The 19,971-nt window shown below is 41.5% G+C and overlaps 3 protein-coding genes across 4 annotated transcripts; 1 reads left to right on the top strand and 2 right to left on the bottom strand.

Moving 5' to 3' along the window:
- Positions 1-2,195: 2,195 nt before the first annotated feature.
- On the bottom strand, positions 2,196-3,161 carry LOC115745744 (glutathione S-transferase U25-like). The gene is made up of 2 exons (XM_030681310.2): positions 2,807-3,161; positions 2,196-2,728 (listed from the first exon to the last, which is right to left on the bottom strand). The coding sequence occupies exons 1-2, from the start codon at positions 3,119-3,121 to the stop codon at positions 2,387-2,389; spliced, it is 657 nt and encodes a 218-aa protein (XP_030537170.1). The 5' UTR covers positions 3,122-3,161; the 3' UTR covers positions 2,196-2,386.
- Positions 3,162-8,937: 5,776 nt separating this feature from the next.
- On the top strand, positions 8,938-9,905 carry LOC115745795 (dirigent protein 22-like). Its single transcript, XM_030681398.2, has one exon. The coding sequence runs from the start codon at positions 9,048-9,050 to the stop codon at positions 9,615-9,617; it is 570 nt and encodes a 189-aa protein (XP_030537258.1). The 5' UTR covers positions 8,938-9,047; the 3' UTR covers positions 9,618-9,905.
- A 1,371-nt stretch (positions 9,906-11,276) lies between these two features.
- LOC115745718 (acetyl-coenzyme A carboxylase carboxyl transferase subunit alpha, chloroplastic) lies at positions 11,277-19,492 on the bottom strand. Of its 2 annotated transcripts, XM_030681280.2 has the most exons (12): positions 19,253-19,492; positions 18,728-19,120; positions 18,519-18,593; positions 17,111-17,218; positions 16,838-16,998; positions 16,608-16,722; positions 16,379-16,533; positions 14,863-14,914; positions 14,705-14,773; positions 13,484-13,561; positions 12,255-13,412; positions 11,277-11,697 (listed from the first exon to the last, which is right to left on the bottom strand). In XM_030681280.2, the coding sequence occupies exons 2-11, from the start codon at positions 19,061-19,063 to the stop codon at positions 12,261-12,263; spliced, it is 2,301 nt and encodes a 766-aa protein (XP_030537140.1). In that variant the 5' UTR covers positions 19,064-19,120; positions 19,253-19,492; the 3' UTR covers positions 11,277-11,697; positions 12,255-12,260. The 2 variants fall into 2 exon arrangements, with proteins under 2 accessions (XP_030537140.1, XP_048127136.1); XM_048271179.1 differs by having other exon boundaries at positions 18,728-19,492.
- Between the last annotated feature and the right edge of the window lie 479 nt (positions 19,493-19,971).

Below are 19,971 nucleotides of genomic sequence, written 5' to 3'. Positions count from 1 at the left end.
GTGCGGAGGGACAAAACAGGCATCTCACCATCAGGCGTGTGCCACCTACGTCATATGCACGAACAACTCTTTCTTTAATAAAAATAACGTGGCAACTTTAAACGGAAGAGTCGGCGTGTTAGAGTGGTCTAAGGAGCTTGGTTGATTAGTGGGGTGGTGGGTTCGAAACCCACTTTGGACAATTACCTTTTCTTCTACATTTTTTTGCGCTTGCTCTTCTTTCCCAAAAATCACGAAAACAGTTCCTCCTTTTACTATTCATTCGCCCGATTTTGCTATCACCGGGCCCGATTTTGCTGATCACCGGCCGATTCTCCTCCAACAACCCACCATAAACCAAAATTAATAGTGGATTTTGAAAATCATGTTGGCGCAACTACGTAGGTCCAAGATTCAACGGAAACGGTGAAGTAATTTTTCCGGAATCGAGCGAAAACCCCTCGAACGCAAAAACCCTAACCGCGAACTTCCTTCATGAAATTCGTCTTCGGCGAACAACCAAATGCTGAGATACCTTAAGGCTTTTGTTCCCCCATTTCAAGCCAACCCTACTGGTCGAAAGCCAGGCTATGACTCGTTGGAATTTGGTTGGAATTGGCTAAAAATCCCTCCGGCCAGAAAAGCCGCAAAAACCATTTACCCAAAAATCCCATGAAATTCACAAAAATTCAAATAATTCAACTATAAACATAGATAAGATCAGAATTCAATAACAAATGCTCCAATACCAATAAAGGGAACGAATCCTATTTACATACGCAGTGGATTATGCGGAATTAACAAGCCCTAAAATCAATCTTGAATCACTAATTGGAGCAAGACATCACGTAACGAACTCACCAGTTTTTCACAGATTAAATGTCCACAATGCAACGAGAGAGTTCGCCCCGATATCACATTCAGAAGAGGAGAAGGGAGAATCGTCGTTGTCTTCCTCTCACTATTCTCTGTTCTTTCATTCCGTTAATGAAACTTGGCGGAGGAAGGAACGATGGATAAAAACACAAATATCACGTCGTCTCACAGATGTTGATAACTGTCTTATCAACGGTAGGCATGGGGGGTGATTGCCTTCATGGGCGGACCACTGTAAACCCCATGGACCCAACAATAACTAATCATGTATGTTATATGACATGCGAATTGACTAATGATTTTATTCTATCATGCAATCTATTCAAAACATGCAACATTATCCTATTACAATTCTTTTCCAACTGAGCTTTCAAAAAGGAAAGAACTATACGTAATATATTATGCTCTTATTTCTTTCCTTTCCTCAATCCCACGTGTAGCTCCCAGCTTTGACCATATATTCTCTTATTACGATTCATTTTCCAACCAAATATTGTTTCACATATTTTCCTTTTTGTTGCTTTCCATTCACGCGCCTTTCCATTCTTTGAGATAATCTTTCCTTAATTTGGGCACCTCATATGCAAAGCACACGCAACATTCATGGCTTGACCGATTTTCACATTCTTGCGGGCTTAATTCAAGATTAAATCCAAAGCCTTTTATTTAAGTCCATCCACCGCCAGCTCGATTTAAATACAAAATATGAGTCTATCCGTTAATGCAAAATGCTCCTAATATCTATTTGCAATTTAACTAATATTTTCTAATTAGGGTTCGGGGTCGATCCCTAATTTTTCTGCGATAAATTTCTAAATTGGTAATTAAAATTTAGATGCCAACATATGCCAAAGAATGAGGCGTGTTGTAATTTCCCTAATCTATAATGTTTTCATTTAGACTATGGAACATGTAGGGATCCTAGTACAAGATTGTTAAATTCTGTACTTGATAGTTTGACTAGCCGATCAACCCCGGTAAAAAAATTACTGGAGTTAGAGGTGTTCTGAAAATTGGGAAGAACCGACTCTAAGATAGAGTGAATTTGAGGATGATGTTCTCAAAAGAAAATCTAATTTGAGATTCATTGCAAGTTCTGAATTTTCGAACAAATATCAAAGTTGGAGATTATTCAACGAAATAGGAGATCGATTCGACCAATAAGAAAGCTCGAAATGAATCTTCCTTGACTTTTGTTTTTGCTTTGTTTGCTATGTTTTCATGTTTGATAATGTTGGTAACGCGCGATACTTATGAATATGGGAAGCAAAACAAGTCAATAATGCATGAAAAGGATTTTCATCAGACAAAAATTATGAAATTGAGGTATATGTGCGCTGTTGTGAATGACATGCAATATATAACAATCATGGTGGGACCCACCTTTGATCTTATGCCTGGCATTCTACTGTCATATTGTTATAGTGTCATGCTAGCAGGACTCATAGCGCAAACACGATGTTCATCCAGAAACACTCAAAAAGGAACTCACGAAAGTAGAAAGAGCTAAGCCTCATCCAAAGGACAGGAATTACTGCGCCTGGAGCTTCTTCCTGCGCTCCAACACCAAGTCATAGACCTTGTGCTGATCGGGCAAGGACTTGGCCACGCTCTCCCTCTGCATGCAACGCTTGGCCCATCCCTCCAACTTGGGGCACTCTTCCCCAATGCTAAAGTTGGCCAGTGTCTCCAAAGCATAGAACCAGCTACAGAACGGTATGAGTGACACATCCACGTACCCAAACTTCTCGCCTCCAAAGTAGGCCTTGTCCCCAAGCTCTCCCTCCAGCACCTTCAAGCCCTCGATGAACTCCGCCTTCGCTGCATCCAGGGCCACCCCCGTTGACGCCTTTGCCACTCGTCCCAATGAAATCTGCACCATCGTTTCATGTTTCAAAGTTAAGCACACTTAGAAAGGGAATGTGTCGAGGATTGGGCGTTGTTGTCTTACCTTCTTGTCCACATAGTCGGCCCAGAACCTGGCGCAGGCGCGCTCGTGAGGATTGGAAGGCAAGAGAGGGGACTCAGGACCCCAGGTCTCGTCGATGTACTGGACGATGATGAGGGACTCGCAAACGGGCTTGCCGTTGTGGACGAGGACGGGGATTTTCTTGTGGACCGGGTTGCTCTCTAAGAGCAGGGGGCTCTTGTTGCTGAGATCCTCCTCCCTCAGGTCAAAGTCTACGCCCTTCTCTCTCAGGGCAATCTTGGCCCTCATCCCGAACGGGCTCGACCAGAAGTCCAACAATATCACTTCATCTGCCATTGAACTCTAGAAATGCTTTGCTTGTGGTGAAATGAGGTTCAGAGCAGCTGCTAGTTATATGGAGCAGAAGAGAACAATGACCGTGGCTTTTCCTTCGAGGAGGGGCTGCTTAATGCTGTCATTGTTCGCGTCACTGTCGGGTCCAAATCTAGTCTCCATTGCCGGCCGATGAGGTCATGGCTTAGGTGTAACATGAAGGATAAATACAAATCGTGCTGTAAAGTTTGGCAGGTGGCTGCTTCCTTCTTTTTGGTGCTTCCACTTCCCCTCTACTTTTATCTATCAATATTTATGTAACTAGGATGTGTTTATTTCCAGGAAAGTGTTTTTCTGGAATTACTTTTTCGGATATTCACCCATTTTATTCTCCGAAAATGAGTTAATCAACATAAAGCATTTTTTGGTCACATATCACCACCAAACAAAAGAAAACAATCCGTTTTCTCGAAAAATGATTTCCGGAAAATCATTTTCCTTTTTCGTGGAGTTTCTCGTGAAACAAACGCACCCTTAGACATAAGGATTTTCGAAAAATCATTGTCGGTAATGAAACTAATTTCCGTTGAATTATTATTTCAAGCGATACATATTATTATTTTTAGAAAAAAAATTAAATTATTTACTTTCCGCGAACAAACAAAGCCTAATGTTTGTGTTTGAATGAGCAGACGAAATATCCAAGCGGTAAAATACGCGATGAGGAAAGCGTGCACTGAATCTGTGTGCATAATAGCTTGTGACTGAGGAGTGCTGGCTTGAGACTTCCAGACAAATGAAGTAGGGGGCATCTAGAAGCACGGAAGAACCTCCATTTACCGGTGGCGGATGTGATTTATAGTATCGGAAACTTGGTAGACCAAAAGGCTTACCACGCATACTACAGTGTCAAAGGCCCACGGCCCACCCCTCTTTGCATGCTATTGACTTTTTACAAACCCATGGATTGCCTTGTATGTCTCGTGAACAGATCAAATCCAAACCTTTTTTGCATGTGCACACGAACAGTTTACACACAATTAGAAGTGTCAATACGGGTCTTTGACCTACTTTTTAACTCATTTTTTTTTTATTTCGATCAGATATGAGTTCAACAAATTTAAAATATGAATCAAATATGGATTTAGACCGATGAAATCTATCCAAATATGGGTCTCAACCCAATTCATTTTCGCCCCGCAACTTACAGCTTGGCAAGATCACTTTTGTTCACTTGTAAATTTCCGTCCGCCGCCGCCATCGCCCGCCCACCAAAGGCAAGTGGCGTGACTGCTAGTCCTGAATCACTAACACGCACATCCTCGCACGGTGAGACAGAGAGCCGGAGGGGAAGGCGAGACGATGGCTGCTCCTGGCATTGTGCTTCGTCCCAAAGATCTGAAGCATGAGGAGGTAAGCCACCACCTGGATCCGCACCCCCCAACGAATCCAGACTCACCACCCAAATTCCATAGATAAAAAGAGGGCCGTTAAGAAACAGAGGAGAGATTGAAAGAGCTCCAAGAAAATCTTTACTAGACTGAAGAAATAGAGAATCTGAGGCATCGGTGGAAATTGCAGGAGGTGTGGACAGCGGGGAGAGAAGCATTAGAACGGGACTTGCAAGTAAAACCTTCGCTTCGAGAATGCGTTATAGCTGGGAAGGTATATCAGCGGAAAGCAAAAACCATGGCGGCAGCTGCAAACGGGCCGCGGTGGTGGGCAGACCACAAGGGAAGCCGGTGGTCAGCGGGCGGACCGCGCCGGTGACGGTGGTCAGTGGCAATCTGCCATCAGCGATGATCGGCGAAACAGTTTTTACATTTTGTTAATTTTATGAAGTATTTAAATATATAAGTATTTAAATAATATGAATCAAGTCGGATATAGATCATAAAATTCATACAGTTTAAAAATGGATCAAAATGAGTTAAATGGATCAATATGATTCGGACCATATTCGACCCGATTTAAATCCGACCCGACTCACCCGTTTGACATCTCTAATACAACTAGCAGGATATGAATAAATGACCTCCACGTCTAGATTCGAAAACTCCTTGCTTCCTCGATCAATTGCGTTAATGCAAGAGCTCTAGCTAGATTAATCTATCCTCAAAAGAAATAACCTATATAATCTATAAGTTTTAAATGTCAAACGCCACATTCATCCTTCCTCTGCGATATCATAAATTAAATTATATAACAAATGTCACTTCATATCACTAACTGTCACAATCAAGTACATATATATAGTCTGAGTCATGCTCAGATCATTAAATATAGACCGTATAAAATCACTAAATCATATCATGTTGTATCCCAACAAGAAATTCAAATCACATTGATTTAAGGAATAGTAGGTGGGACAACCATGTCCTTGAAATCATGGGAACGGAAGGCAATGACGGCTTAGGGAAATCAGGGACATGAGGGAATTCGGGCATTTCTGGCAATTTTGGCTTCGGTTTTGTTGGTGATCCAGGCTTTGCAATTTCAGAAGGTGGCGGCAATTCGACTTCCGCCATCGATGGCAATTCCGGCATCTGCAAGCTCGGAATACCAGGAAGGCGAGGCAATTTCGGGTTTAGGCAGTTCTGGCACTTTGAGCAATGTTGTCTCAAGAAGTTGGCGAGCTTTGACAGAATTCTCGCCGATTATGAAAGACACAGCAACGACAAACAATCCCAAAATATGTGCAAACCTTTGATAGTTTGCCATTGTGGAATCGACGAGCAAATTGAAAAACCTTACGAAGATGGTGAAGAAGCTGTGAATATCGAGAAAATGGTCGTAGTGTGTTCGAGGAATTGCTTGATTAAGAAGGGGGACGTGGAGATTGGGGAGATTGCAAGTAATGTTTGGTAGGGAAATTAGCAAGGTGTTGGTTCAACTTCCAAACCAATTACATTTCCATATGTTCAACATGATTTGAGCAAATTAATAATCCCAAAAAGATCTTGCCAACTCGACTCTTCTCTTTGACTTTTGCTCTGCTTCTTTGCAGAGTGCGGAATCGAACCCCGCACATATAATACTAATGTACCCACATCTCAATTCTTTTATCAGCAGGGCCGCATGCCTATTACCCGTTGTTTTAATTTAGAAGTATGTATTATCTTCATGTATTTTTCCTCTCACGTGACAAAATAGATCCATAACCCAACTTAATTTTTGACTTACATAGGTTGCACCAGTGAAGCGGGTCATCTAAACTTTGCACCGGATTTCGAAATATGGGTCTTTTGGATTCAGGTTAAACCAATTTTAGTCAAAGTAGAAAAACATGGGCAATAAAAGAAATCTTGGGTTTTAATGGGTTTGGATCAAATCCATTTTAGGCTCCTTTTGTTTCACATAAAATATTTTCCCCAATTTCTGGTGTTTGGGGGGCGGAAAATGAGCGGTCAACGGGAAAATATTTTCCGATCAACGAAAAAACCTTCTAAAACTAAGGAAAATGATTTCCTCATTTTGAGTAGAGGAAAACATTTTCCACACTTTTCATTCTTCCTCTCTTTCAACTATTTTTTCTTTTTAATGATTTTTTTGCTTTCTTTTCATTTTTATTTATTTTTTCCAAATTCGAAAGTTTTATTTTTTATTTTTCTGATGAAATTTATTTTTTATTTATTTTTTTCCTTTTCTCATCTTTTTTTCTTTATTTTTTTTAGTATTCCTTCTTCGCCGGTCACGGGTCACTACCGCAGCTAGTGGCCGGCTAGGTGAGGCTTGGCATCGCCGACCTCGACAAGGCCGGGCCAAACGAGTCGTCGCGGGCCTCGATCAAGGCCAAGCCGCCCGCCGCCCGCTCTGATAAAGGCCAAGCCTCGCCGGATCTAGCGAGGTCGGGCGAACCATTGCGGGCCTTGCGCGAGCCTAGGCCAACAATCGCCTGCTTTGGGCGAGGTCGGGCGTTGCCTACGGCAGATAGCCGGCCGTCGTCGGTGCCGAGATTCGGCGGAAAAATGTAATTGAAAAAAGAGAAACATTAAAAAGAAAAAAAAAAAAAAAAAAGAGGAAGGAGAAAAAAGGAAAAAAAAAAGATAAATAATTAAAAATATTAAAATTCGATTTTAAAAAATAAAAAATGCAAAAAAGGAAAAAATAATAAATCATTAAATGAAGTGCATTGAGGAAAATTAAATCCAGTTTCCCATCCCAAACAACGAAAAATATTTTCCCGATCTTTTTCATATTTCAACCAAACACCGAAAAATATAGTCATTTTCTTGGAAATTGACTTCCTGGAAAATATTTTCTAAAAATGACTCATTTTTCGCGAAACGAACGGAGCCTTAATCATAACTAAAAAAAAAATGTTAGCAATCAAAAAAGACAAGAAAGGACATGGTGGTACTTTCCTTCCATGTACTTGTACACCCATGACAATGTTGGTGAACGCGGCTACACAACCACCACCGGTGAGTAGAAAACCCTACGCCACTCTGAACATTGAAATTCACGGCCCGGGACAATGACCACCGCGATGTGGTTGCAGCTCTTTGACAAAGGCGGCAACGACCTCCTCAGCAATGGCCACTAAATTGTTGCAAATCTGCAAATGATGCAGTTTTCCCTTTTCCTTTTGATTACATAGTTTGCCAAAGCTTTCCACACTATTTCTTCAATTTGCTAATTTTGTTTTTTTTTTTTTTTTATGGTAAGATCTGAAGGTCAAAGTATTTTTTTATGGTGTCTTGCTAGCATGATAGTATGATGGTGAATTGCTAGTCATAAGATCAGAGGTGAGTCCGGCCATGATTGCTATATATTTTTTTGATATTCATAACATGTGTGGTTGAGATTGCACCGTTATACTATTACATCGACAGCTTTTCAAATTCCTTTTTTATTTGCTAGGTCTTTACCGGCAACAAGGTGATGGCAACCTGGAGGCGATGTCATTGGGATTAAGGCCGTCGACAATCCTGGTAAATTCTTTGGCTTGACAACAGCAACCTGGGGCAAAATACAAGAGAAAAGCATGTATTCGAAACAGGAAAGACAAGTTATTGAAGGCGATGGTTTGTGCAACTCCGCACATACTCGTTGGTGTCCCAAATTTCGGAAACGGTTGGTTCAACGATATGAATGCTTTGATTGCTCAATTCTAGAGGGGGCCTGGGGGGAGACTCAATCCTAGAGCTGGACAATGCTAACAAGGGCATTGGATGAGTAGGGTTTAGAATTCAAAAGACTACAAGACTTTGGATTCATCGTTTCCTAAGAAAGTAAAACCGAGTATGCGAAAATATAGGGTGCGTTTGGTTGGACTTTGCAAGAGGCCTTGGGCAAAACAAAAAGGAGTATGGCGAACACTTTTGGGAGAGCTTTTGGAGAAAAAATTTGTTCAAACAGTGCTAAACCTATTACACTTTTATCAATTCAGTCCTAAGCCGTTTAGTTTTGTAAATTGAGTCGTAAACGTATTCAAGTTTTGTCAATTGAGTCGGTCGGGTCATCCGGCTAATTTTGACCAGAGATTGCGACTAGAGATTGCATGGCACGACCAATGCTAACATCAAAAACTTTTACTAATAATTTTTTAAAATTTTTTTCCTTTTTTCTATTTTCCTTCCTTTCATTTTTCTTTTTTTCTCCCCCCTCTCGTCTTACCTGATCAGTGAGGTTAGTAGGCATATGACATGAGCCCAATATGTACCTACATAATGTGCACTTCCTCGTCGTAAATAAAACAAAATGCACACTTAAGTAGCCTTCGATTACTTTCTTAATCTCCAAAAAAACACTTACAAGGGGCTTTCCAAACATTGCCTTGCCCCTAGAGAGCAACGGGAGTAGGTCTATAAGAGCAATCCTCACTCGACGGTTCAAAGCTAACCAGTACAAAGCCGTGTGATCCGTCCTCGTTCACGTGCCCCACTGGCTTCGTCGTAGCCTTATCTACTTCTTCTCGTTCACTGCCTACCCAAAGAAGCATCTCCTCATGGCCACGCTCGATGCGATCCTCTTTCCCCTCCTCCTCCTCCTCTCCTCTGCCATCCCGACGCTCGCCTCTGGCTTTGCCACCACCCTCGACCCGAGCCTCATGGGCCTCAACCTTCGGAAGGAGAAGCTCAGCCACTTCCGCTTCTACTGGCACGACGTCATGAGCGGCCCCCACCCCAGCTCCATCACCATTGTGCCCCCGCCGTCCAATGCCTCGGCCACCTTCTTCGGCCTCATCAACATGATCGACAACCCCCTGACCGTCCGCCCCGACCCCGGGTCCGAGCTCGTCGGCCGCGCCCAGGGCCTGTACTCATCGGCGTCGCAGGAGGAGGTGGGCCTGATGATGGTCATGAACTTCGCCTTCGTGTCGGGGAAGTACAATGGCAGCGGCATCACCGTGCTGGGGCGGAACCCGGTGTTCCAGAAGGTGCGGGAGATGCCGGTGATCGGCGGCTGCGGGCTGCTCCGGTTCGCCCGGGGGTACGCCCAGGCGACCACGCACACGTTCGACCCGAAGACCGGCAACGCCGTCGTCGAGTACAACGTCTACGTGTTGCACTACTAACGTTTGGTGGTATGAATGATGATCGGATTGTTTACTTTTGGGGCCTTTTTCTTATTCCTTTTTGCTTTCGCTTTCGCTTTGGAATGTTACTAGCTTTTCTCTTTTAAATTCCTAGGATTCTAGAGATGGCAATCATAGAGGCCACTTCTGATTTCCGGGTTCGATTATGGTCCAAGCATAATGGGGTTGGTAGGTGGAAAATACCCACCCATTTGCTTCTTTAATAATAGCCGAGGGTCCTACCCGAATCCGGATGAATCATCACATCGATCAAGACATGTTTCAAATTAGACGTTCTTCATGATAGGACCGTACAACGGGTCTGGCTCTACTCTAGAATAGGACCGGAGTGCCCAGAAAACTGGTCTGATTGCGTGTTTCTGTTGGAATCGGTAAGGAATTCGGTTTCCAGCGAAGAACCACCCAGGAACCGGATCAAATTTGAGAACGGTTTCATAAAATCTAGAAATCCTAATTTTTCTCTTATCTTTTATCTATCTCTCTTTTTCTCTGCTCTCCAACCTCACTCAGACACTTATCTCGCTTGTGACTCACCCTCCTCGCTCACTCGCAGCTCGCCTGTGCTCATTCGACCCTTGGAACCCTCCCTTGTTCCTAGCTCGCCTATAATTGCTCGTCCTCGTTCATTTTTTACTTTGAACAGTTTTATTGCTATTATTATTTTGCTGCAAAAAAAAAAAGGAACAAAAAGAAATGCCTGTTCTGGGTAGATCGTGGAACTGAACCCAAATAACAAGGTAGATTTCAAGGTCGGCTCTAGCCAAACATAATAGATTTCATGCTCCAAACACTAAGAATTAGGAATTGGTTCTAACGGGGCAACATCCAGATTCCACCATATGAAAGATTGCAGAGCTACCTATATTTAGAAAATATGAATGCTAGAGCTACCTATATTTGCTCCCGAAGCATTTGGTGTGTGCAAGCAGTCTTGTATGGAAGTCTCAATTTTGCATACTCAATAGATGATGGAGAAAATTGCAGACCACTCACTCGTATCACGTCATAGGATTTACATGCACTTTCACTCGCTGTTGTTTCGAAAATAGGAAACTCTGGAAAACGTTGTACACGGAATTCGCCTAGATTGTTTTTTCGTGTTCTAGTTAACACATTAACTTAATTACAATTTACTCTCTCTTTTTTCCAATGAGTAGTGTCTGGAGCTCTTCGATTACCCGACTAATCCTTACTAGGTGTAGCATTCCACAGTGCCGGAATTATTAGAGACAAACAATATATATTCCTGAAGATATACCCGAAAGAATACGCAAGAGTAGTGATTTGACCCTAACCTTGGGTTTGCCATTGGGCATCTTTGGTATTAAATTACCCTTTTTCCTGACTGCAAGACTAATTAGTACAAAGAAAGAAAAGCAATACATGGAATCAAATTGAATACCAAGCAAATATCAATTTTGGATTGAATCATTCAAATCAACTCGATTAGACATTTTGAGATCTTAATTCACATTAATGTGCTGATTGAGAGTTAATTTTTTCGCCCCAGAAGCCGGTATTTCACTAGATTTAGATCCGTATAGAATTGTTTCCCACCCATATGACTAGTCAAGGCAAGTAAGACAGTGGAGATCACCAAACTACTTTGTCAAACAAATTGTGTCTGTAAATGACATTATGACAATGCTCTCATGCAGTCATCTGCATTTATTTTGAAGTATTCGGAGCTTTGCCATCACTCCCAGTAACATATACAAAACGTCCATGTCTGTTCTGTGCCGACAAAAACAGAGCGAAACAAAAACTCCTTGAGTACTCCATTGGCTGTAGATCACGAAAAGAACTTAAACCAATAAATAAACGTTCTCTCGACTTGAAACCGAAAGCATTTTCAACATATAAAGCAGAAATGTTTTAATTTGTTCCGAGCATGCAAAACAAGCACGGCAGGATGCGCGAAATGCTTAATGACGGCGTAGAGATTGGAATGTATTCAACCTGGAAAGAACCAAAAGTGCCGCAGGATTACTCCTCGATCAAAACACAATGTCTATTTATCTCTCATGTTCCGAGTGGCATCCACAATGTTGACAAAAAGCTGCAAACAAAATAAATCGGGGCATTACCATGAAATTCTTGAATTATTAAACCACGCAGAACTGGTAGTTGCAAATTACATTATCAACATCAACATCACCTTTATCCCAAACTAGTTGAGGTCAGCTTGCAAATTACATTATGAGATATCAAAAAGCTATGATTATATGGTTTCTCAGTTGCTTCTCTATCCAATTATGTCTATAGAGTAAAAACCATTGTGGATCGGACTACATCATTTGATTGGTCTTCATTGATGTATCAATGAACATGTAGAAACACTACGTGGAGTAGATTCCAATATAGCAGTAAAAGCAAGACATTTTAGGTGGATCAACTCATTCCCATCGAAATAGGATCCAACGAACTCCAAATTCGATGAGTTTCTCACACACTCCCCTTCCAGAAGAGATCAATACACTAAGCATTACACTCAGGCTTAATGGATTTGTTTCCAAAACATTAGTATTGAATCCAAAATTCCCAGCCTTACGCAGCAGAAAAAATCAGAAGATGATTTTGAAAAGGAAGTGCCAGACAGGAGAAAGTTGAACTCACAGTGAACTAGTTTCCATATCCTCCCACACTGACCTCTACTCTTGATTCCTCATGCTTGGAACCGTCTTTACTGTCAGTATGTCTTAAGCTTCCATTAGACCCTCCAAAAGATTCTACGACTTCAGAGATCTCAGCTGTCAGCTCTTCATGCTGCTCTCTGAGTTCAGAAGAATTTATTGCCTCAAAAAGCCTCTGCTTTATCTGCTGCTGCAGATCCTCAATCTTATTTTTTGACGACAAATCAGGCGTTTTTCCTGCTTTTACGATCTCCATCTTCAGCATCTCCATCATATCCTTCAGGTCAGATGAGTTGACCACTTCTTCAATTTTGTTGTTTATTTCTTTATCTAGATTTTTCATTTTAGCACCAACTTCTGAGACTGAAGTTTGCGTACTAGTATCAATACTGGTAGGTTTAATGGCCTCAACATGCAGTCCAAAAGATTCAATGACACTTGCCATTTCCATGTCTATCTCTTTCTTCAAATTGACAATTTTCTCCATCAGGCCTTCATCAACATCCTCAGGAGCAGTTGCCCCAGAGTGTTCAATTTCTACATTCAGGGCTTCAACCTTCTCCTTCAGATCAGGACGTTCTAACACCTCTTTCAGTTTCCTGTTGAGTTCTTCCTTCTGTGAAGCAACCCGTTCAGCATTCTTCACTTTAGACAACTCATTCAACATGTCAAGCTTACTCTTGAGGCTCTCGTAATTGGGAGCTCCTGACAAGCCTTGGTTGACCTCCTTCTTCAGCTTATCAATCTTATCCATTAAAATAGGATGCAAGGGTTGCTCCTGTTGCTTAGCTTTCGCAAATTCTTTTCGTATTGTTGATATTCTTTCATCCAAGCCCATAGCCTTAATTGCTTCGGAGTACTCATGATCCACTTCCTTTTGGAGTTTTTCTATCAATTCATCCAAACCATTGTCAGAAACTTCAGTGGATGATTCCTTAGCATCTGCTATCTTCTGTTTCAGTTTTTCGACTTCACTCTCCAGTTCTGCTTCAGAAATCATTCCAAGTGGAGGTTCTTCTTTCATCTTCATGTTGACCTTCCTCTTGGGATCTACGGGGATTCCTTCTTGAAATCCACCAATTTTTCGGAACTTAAGCGTGCGATGCTTCAGGAGCTCTTGTGTGCCCATTTTCTTAAGCTCCTGAAATGATCAAGGACTTTGTTGGAAATGGTTGAGGAATCTATTGTGAAAACAAACAAAGTAATACTGACATTCATTGCTTCAACAACTGCAGCTTTTATCTGTTGGGAGGTCCAAGAGGGATCTGCATGGGCACCTCCAAGTGGCTCCTGTTAAACCATATACATGAATGAAAACCAAATGGTCACAACATGCAACTTAAAATGCCAAGTTGAAGTTAGTAAAATTACTGTCAAGATTTTAGGATCGCAACAGAGCATAAAGAGACAGCCGAAAACCTAGATTATTACCCAAATGGCTTACATAATGGTCCCTAGAGAATATCGCATTTTGTCTTGATACTCACTACACTCGGGTAGGACCGATCTCACACAACTGATTCCAAGTGCAGATAAAGGAGAAAGTAGTTCGTATCTCCAGAGAAGTTAGAAAGGGTTGATGACGAAGTTTGAAACTTTCTATTCCATTTGCCTTGAAACCAAAGCAATATTTTGGGCTTTTGTGGCCTAGTAAACAGCTGGCACATGTTTTCCTACCAAGTGTAAGTTCAACAAGAACAGAGCTGAATGGTTTAACACCTTGATGAGATTTTGAGACCAAGAAGTCCAAAACAGGGAGTGCTTTCCATATATTGGGTCTATTTTGCAAAAGGATTGACAAAATGAATCGACATGTCACCCATAAAGCACAAACAGGACGGTTCAGACAAGTAGTTATTTTGTGCAAATGCCAAATGTCACTCAAGTGAAAATTCTGTCGGACGGCAATAATTTATGGCACGGAATGTTCAGCAATCAAACACCAACGTCTGCACTAAATAAGTATAGCGGACATGAGAATGCTTCGTTGGATGTGCAAACACAAGAAAAGGCGGTAAAAAAATTAATCTATCTGAGGAAAATGGGTGTGGCTCCAGTCAAGGACAGGATGAGAAAAACTCATTTTCAGATGGTTTGGACACGTTGAGCAAGTCCTTCAAATGCTTAACTAGGAAATGAGAATGAGGGATAGACACTTGGCCTGACATGGGCTCAGTACATTTAAAAAGTGAATGAAGCATTTGGAGCTTTCAGAAGACATGACACAGAATAGAGTGCAATGATCTAAAAGGGTTTATCTATCCAAGCCCAATCAATGGGATAAGGCTTAGTTTTTCTCAATACTAATGGTCCATATGAAATTATAGTAACTATTTCCCTGCTACAGAATCATCTAGAGCATAACAACACACAATACCTAAAACCTACCGTTACGACACACAAAAGCAGAATATGTAGAAGTAAAAAACATACTGGGATGATCCCATCGGCAATTTGTAACTTGCATAGCTCTGTGGCTGTAATCTTCAGTTTTTCAGCTGCCTGCGAGATAAGGGAGATTTAGGTGTCAATTAATTAAAAATGCCGCTCCCAGAAAACTTCAGAATCAGAATTGTTGTAATTGTAGTCACCTTTGGAGAAGCTTTCGCTGTCTTCCACAAGATTGCAGCGCAAGCTTCAGGACTAAAAATGAAAGCAGCAATAAGATAAAGTCAGTAAAGTGCTAGGACTGGAAATAATCACAAAACAAATTAGGCATGGCAAAGTCAATTTAACAAAATTAACTTGATAAGCTTCAATAGGCATGTGGTCACACTTATGAGGAACTATTGACATTCAGCAACAATAACACTCATCTTGTTAATGCATTGATTCTGCATGAGCATTGGGCAAAACATGTGTGCCAATAAATAACATACATTCATATCCTCAGCATGACAAATTGCTCCATCTGACTAATATCAGGGAGAAAGACAACAAATGAGACTGGTCACTGGTCATCGCTAATTGTAGTTGCCTATGAGCTTCCTGCTCAGATACCAATGAGGAGGACAAAACAAATGATGCGTCCCTGAGCTGAGTTTAGTTATCTAATCTCGTTATTTGGTGGGTTTTGAGTTTGACAGCCATAAACAATTGAGATTACAAAATTGACCCTAGAATGTGGAAAGTGCAAATCACTATAGAGAAAGCCTGATGATTGCTAGGTCCCCTATATGAAATTGATGTTCTTAAGGAACATTGATGATAAAAAAATTATGCAACATTTTAAGAATATGAAGACGCGTATGGAATCACGAAAGAGGAAATAATTTTGTTTCTCAGAATTCATGGGAAAAAAATGCTAATTTTACTGCTAATACTAGCAAGATGCACCGGTTTAAGACTATATTTGTTCTATTATTCCCAAATGTTGGTGTCAACATGAATTTTTTTGCAAGACCAATAATATGGACAAAATTACAACAATAAAATATTCAGACCAATCAAATACACCAGTAGAGTCTATGTGGAGTTTCGTTTAAGAGGGATTTGGACCCCGTCATGTAGATATATTCTTCTATCAACAGAACTCACCACATGGCTCAACCTTGCGAGAGCTTTACCTACTTTTATTTATATGACAAGGAAAATTTATCATTTTCAATGCACTCTCTCTCTCTGGTGATATGTGAAACCAATACATTGAAAATCAAAACATTTCTTTAATGAGTATGGTTAACAAGGGCATGAGGGGCACTCTCATCATAGTATCGTCATTGTATTTTGTTTACAATATTTTCACCTAGAAGTACGATATAAGCATCACAGAAATTGTGTTAAGACTTAATTCCATTCTTACCAGTTACTAACCCTTATTGACAAAATGTTCAAGCTCCAAACTTGGATGATTTAAGACATGAGACACTGCACATACCCTATCTAGCGCATATTCTTCAAGACATGCACATAATATTGCGAAAACTTGGATGAAAGAAACTTCTTATATTCAAAGTTTAAGCAGCGAGAAATAAAACTATTCTGAATGAATTGACTTGAGTATAGTCTATGATTCTTAGCCACCGATAAAATAAGACAAAGGAGGAAGAGGACAACCAGCAAAGTATTTTGACACAGTTGAAATGGAGGCGACGGCAATTAAATTACCTGGCAACATAGAAGACTGCATTTTCAAGCATTAACAACTTATTTGCACAGCCAATGGCAAGAGCACCGCCAGAACCACCTTCCCCCATAACAATAGAAACAATGGGTACTTTTATACCAAACATGGTCCTCAAATTGTGAGCAATTGCTTCACCCTGGACATATAAAAAGCAAATACATCACCACAAAGATCAGAAAGTGCATTGCTGACATTATGTGTTTTGCTTACTTGACCAAGTTCCTCAGATTTTAGGTCTGCAAAGGCCCCAGGTGTATCAATAAAAGTGATGATTGGGAAGCCATGGTGCTCAGCATAATACATCATTCGTAAAGCCTTCCTGTAACTGTATTACAAAACGAACTAAAACTTAGGCAGTTAATGAACTTTTTGGAAAAGGCACCATCCAGATGCAAAATCAGTAGGTGTTTTGAAGATATCATCTATAAAATTATGCATACCCATGGGGAGTTGGCATCCCAAAGTTGCGCTGAATGTTCTCTTTTGTGTTTCGTCCCTTCTGGTGGCCCATGAACATGTATCTCTCACCGTCAATAGTTCCAATACCGGTGACAATAGCAGGATCATCATAACCAGCCCTATCTCCATGAAGCTCGACAAACTGGTTAACAACATGATGCAGAAGGCAGATATTTTCCAAATCACGTCAGCCGGCAAGCAATAAACACGAGCAAAAATGCAAATTGAATTCGACAAGTTAAAGTATGGAGTACCTTGTCAGTAATGTTAAATACATGGTCAAGAAATGTAGGCCGATTGGGATGTCGGGCAATATTTACTCGCTGGATAGGAGTCAGATGGGTATACAAATCCTTTAAAGCCTGAATGCATGGAAATACATCAAGACTAAAACACGTTAATAGCAAGAGAAAAAAACTTATTTTGCAAAGTATTGCAGTTCTTAATGCAACTGAAAAAATCAAAAGATTGGCTTAAAAGCTGCAGTGCTGGTTTTACCAATTTGAGAAACAGGATTCAATCAAGTTGTCTTATACGTCAGATCCTGAATAAATTCACTACCATTTTTTGTAAGGCAAGTAAACAAAAAGTATTGCATATGACCTGCAAGAGTGCTAAACGTGTTTCCAACTCATCTAATATACAGAACAGGCAAAAATTACACAGACGAATGAAAGATGCTATTTGAGGTGGGCCCTATCAAGATAAAAAGTGTAGCCAGGTTCCCAAAGAAGTTATCTAAGGTCTAGCCTGTAGCAAACAACTTATCATCTCTCTGATCAGAGAAACGTCCAATTTGAGCTTTTAGTAGAATTGATGATTTCATAGAGAAGTCCGGTATACCGCAAGCGCAAAGAAAAAGAATGGCACCGTTTGCTGAAATCTTTGTCAACTTTTACATTTCTTTTATACAAAAAAAAAGGAGAAATAAGTAAACCTCCATATAAAGAAGAACGACTTCAAAGTGCCAATTTGCTATGGAAAATTACAAGCCATGCCCGTAATAGTGACAGCCGGTCTCAAAATTAAGGAGACCTGCTATTACTATGAAGTGCTTATGGTGAAATGCACAGAAAACTCTGCAACTCCGGCATTTGAAGTGACATTCAGAACAGGAACTGAATCGAGGGAACCAGCAAAAAAGATACCAACGTGCCAATTTGCAAAAGTTCTTTTTTCTATTTACCTTATGCGTGTAGTCGCCATAGAAGGAAAGAAATATTAGACGAATCCCCTAGTTTTCTTTTACATCACTGCATGTTCCAGTACTGATGATCACATAAATTATTTGCATCCCCCCCCGAGCTTTCCAGCTTAAGAACAGAGTATCTTTTCGATGAGATGCTAATAATCCGATTGAAGTATTATATCTAGAGGTTCTACGCACCAGAGAGAGAGAGAGAGACCAATTTTGGTATAACTTGGTTCTTAGCCAAGTTTAGCATGTAGAAAATTGGGGAAAAGCTTCTCTCGAACTATCACCAATATAATTCACTCAAGAATGGATACGGGCTTGCAAGATAATATAAGTTACGAACATTATCACCAGGACCAATTAACATGAGAAGGAGACGCAAAGTACATGATACGGCGTAGAGAATCAGTAAGAGATTCTGCGAACTCAGCTAACATTTACTGCTAGAAAAAGCAATGATGCCAAACCTGCTGATACTTGGTCTCCAATGAAATAATCTGATCACTGAAGTCCAAGCCAGTTTCATTTGCCATCTTTCTCACCTGAAGAAGGAAGAAAGGAAAAATTGCAATTTCGAGCAATTAGAGAGGCATTCCTGAATAATAATAATAATAAGAAGAAGAAAAAACTCTTCTTCTTTTTTCACCCCACAAGTTACGACAGAAAAGCAACTCACATCCCTGATCTTCTTCTCGAACAACATGAGCGGCTTCTCGAACTCCAGAGTGACCGGCTTCGGCTTCTCCTTGAGCGGCTTGAAGGGCGAGAGGTGGCTGAGGATGCCGCCCTTCACGTTCGGATCCGGATCCTCGGGCCACGGGTACTCGTGCTTCTTCACCTTCCTGAGCTTCGCTGTCACCACCGTCAAACCCCTCCCTCCTCTCGTCCCCAGCCGCGCCCTCCCGAGGGCCCTCAGCGAGAAGTCCCCGGCGCCGTCACCCGAGCTGCCTCCGAAAAGATCGGAAGCCGCAGCTCCGGCCAGGGACACCGACGGCCGAAACAGAGAAGCCATTCCCCCACGCTAACTCCTCAAGCTCAACTCGACCAAATCAAGCACTTGCCCAAGAAACTGCCGGGGCAGACAAGAACGGCATTCACGTCAGTTCGACCCACAAGAAGACGAGGACGCTTGCAGGAGGAGGAGAAACAAATTTCTGGGAAGAGTGAGAGGGGAGAGAGTTCAATAAGAGAGAGAGAGTACCCAGAGAGATGTTATTGGAGAAGACGAAGTGGGTATATTGATGGACAGAGAATTACAAGGTAAGGCGAGAGGGAGAGAGCATTGGAGAGATCGTCGCAGAGAAATGGCTCTTGGGTGTTGTTTTCTATTTGGAAAGAGAGAGAGAGAGAGATTATGTCGTTGGGCGGGTGGCGATACTTCTTATGCGAAGTGGGTGTGCGAGGGAACGACGTTGGAGCTGGCGTCGCCGTGTCAATGAGGAGCCCCACGCACGCCCAGCTTCGTCCTAGTTGGCCGTTTACGTAGCAAGAGAGAGAGAGAGAGAGAGAGAGAGAGATGGGGTGGGGGTTAGGTTAGAGAGAGGGAGGGTGGTCGGGCCAATCAGAAGCTGACAATCAATGAGAACGAGGTCTCCGGTTCGAATCCAGGATGGCTCAATTTGTGCCGAGGAGGAAGAGAAGAAAGAAAGAGAAGAACGGAAGAAGCATCGCGCTCCTCCGCGCACGTTTTCACTTGACTCAAACTCCGATGGCTCGGTTGGCGGAGTCGATTCAAGCATAGTTCGTAATCGTCTATCATCGGCCGGCATTCATCCTCGGTCATCTAAACACGGCTCGTAAAAGGGCCAGATGACCGTGCTGTGATTTTAGCCATGTCATTGTCCAAAAAAAAAAAAAACAGGACACTTTGACTTGTCAATCGCTGGTGTTTGATAAACCAGTTCATCGATGGCAACTTAA

Source organism: Rhodamnia argentea, chromosome 10, assembly GCF_020921035.1.
Source record: "Rhodamnia argentea isolate NSW1041297 chromosome 10, ASM2092103v1, whole genome shotgun sequence".
Taxonomy (NCBI): Eukaryota; Viridiplantae; Streptophyta; class Magnoliopsida; order Myrtales; family Myrtaceae; genus Rhodamnia; species Rhodamnia argentea.
Note: the sequence above shows the minus strand (reverse complement) of the source record. Positions and strands in the feature narration are given on the sequence as shown.

Bases quoted from the DNA above. Each gene is read 5' to 3' on its own strand.
- LOC115745744 (XM_030681310.2), bottom strand. From the start codon at position 3,121: ATGGCAGATGAAGTGATATTGTTGGACTTCTGGTCGAGCCCGTTCGGG. The intron at 2,729-2,806 runs GTAAGACAACAA...ACGATGGTGCAG, and splicing joins CCGACTATGTGGACAAGAAG to ATTTCATTGGGACGAGTGGC.
- LOC115745795 (XM_030681398.2), top strand. From the start codon at position 9,048: ATGGCCACGCTCGATGCGATCCTCTTTCCCCTCCTCCTCCTCCTCTCC.
- LOC115745718 (XM_048271179.1), bottom strand. From the start codon at position 19,063: ATGGCTTCTCTGTTTCGGCCGTCGGTGTCCCTGGCCGGAGCTGCGGCT. The intron at 17,219-18,518 runs GTTTGGCATCAT...CCATGCATTCAG, and splicing joins TGGAGACCAAGTATCAGCAG to GCTTTAAAGGATTTGTATAC. The intron at 16,723-16,837 runs GTATGCATAATT...TTTGTAATACAG, and splicing joins GGGATGCCAACTCCCCATGG to TTACAGGAAGGCTTTACGAA.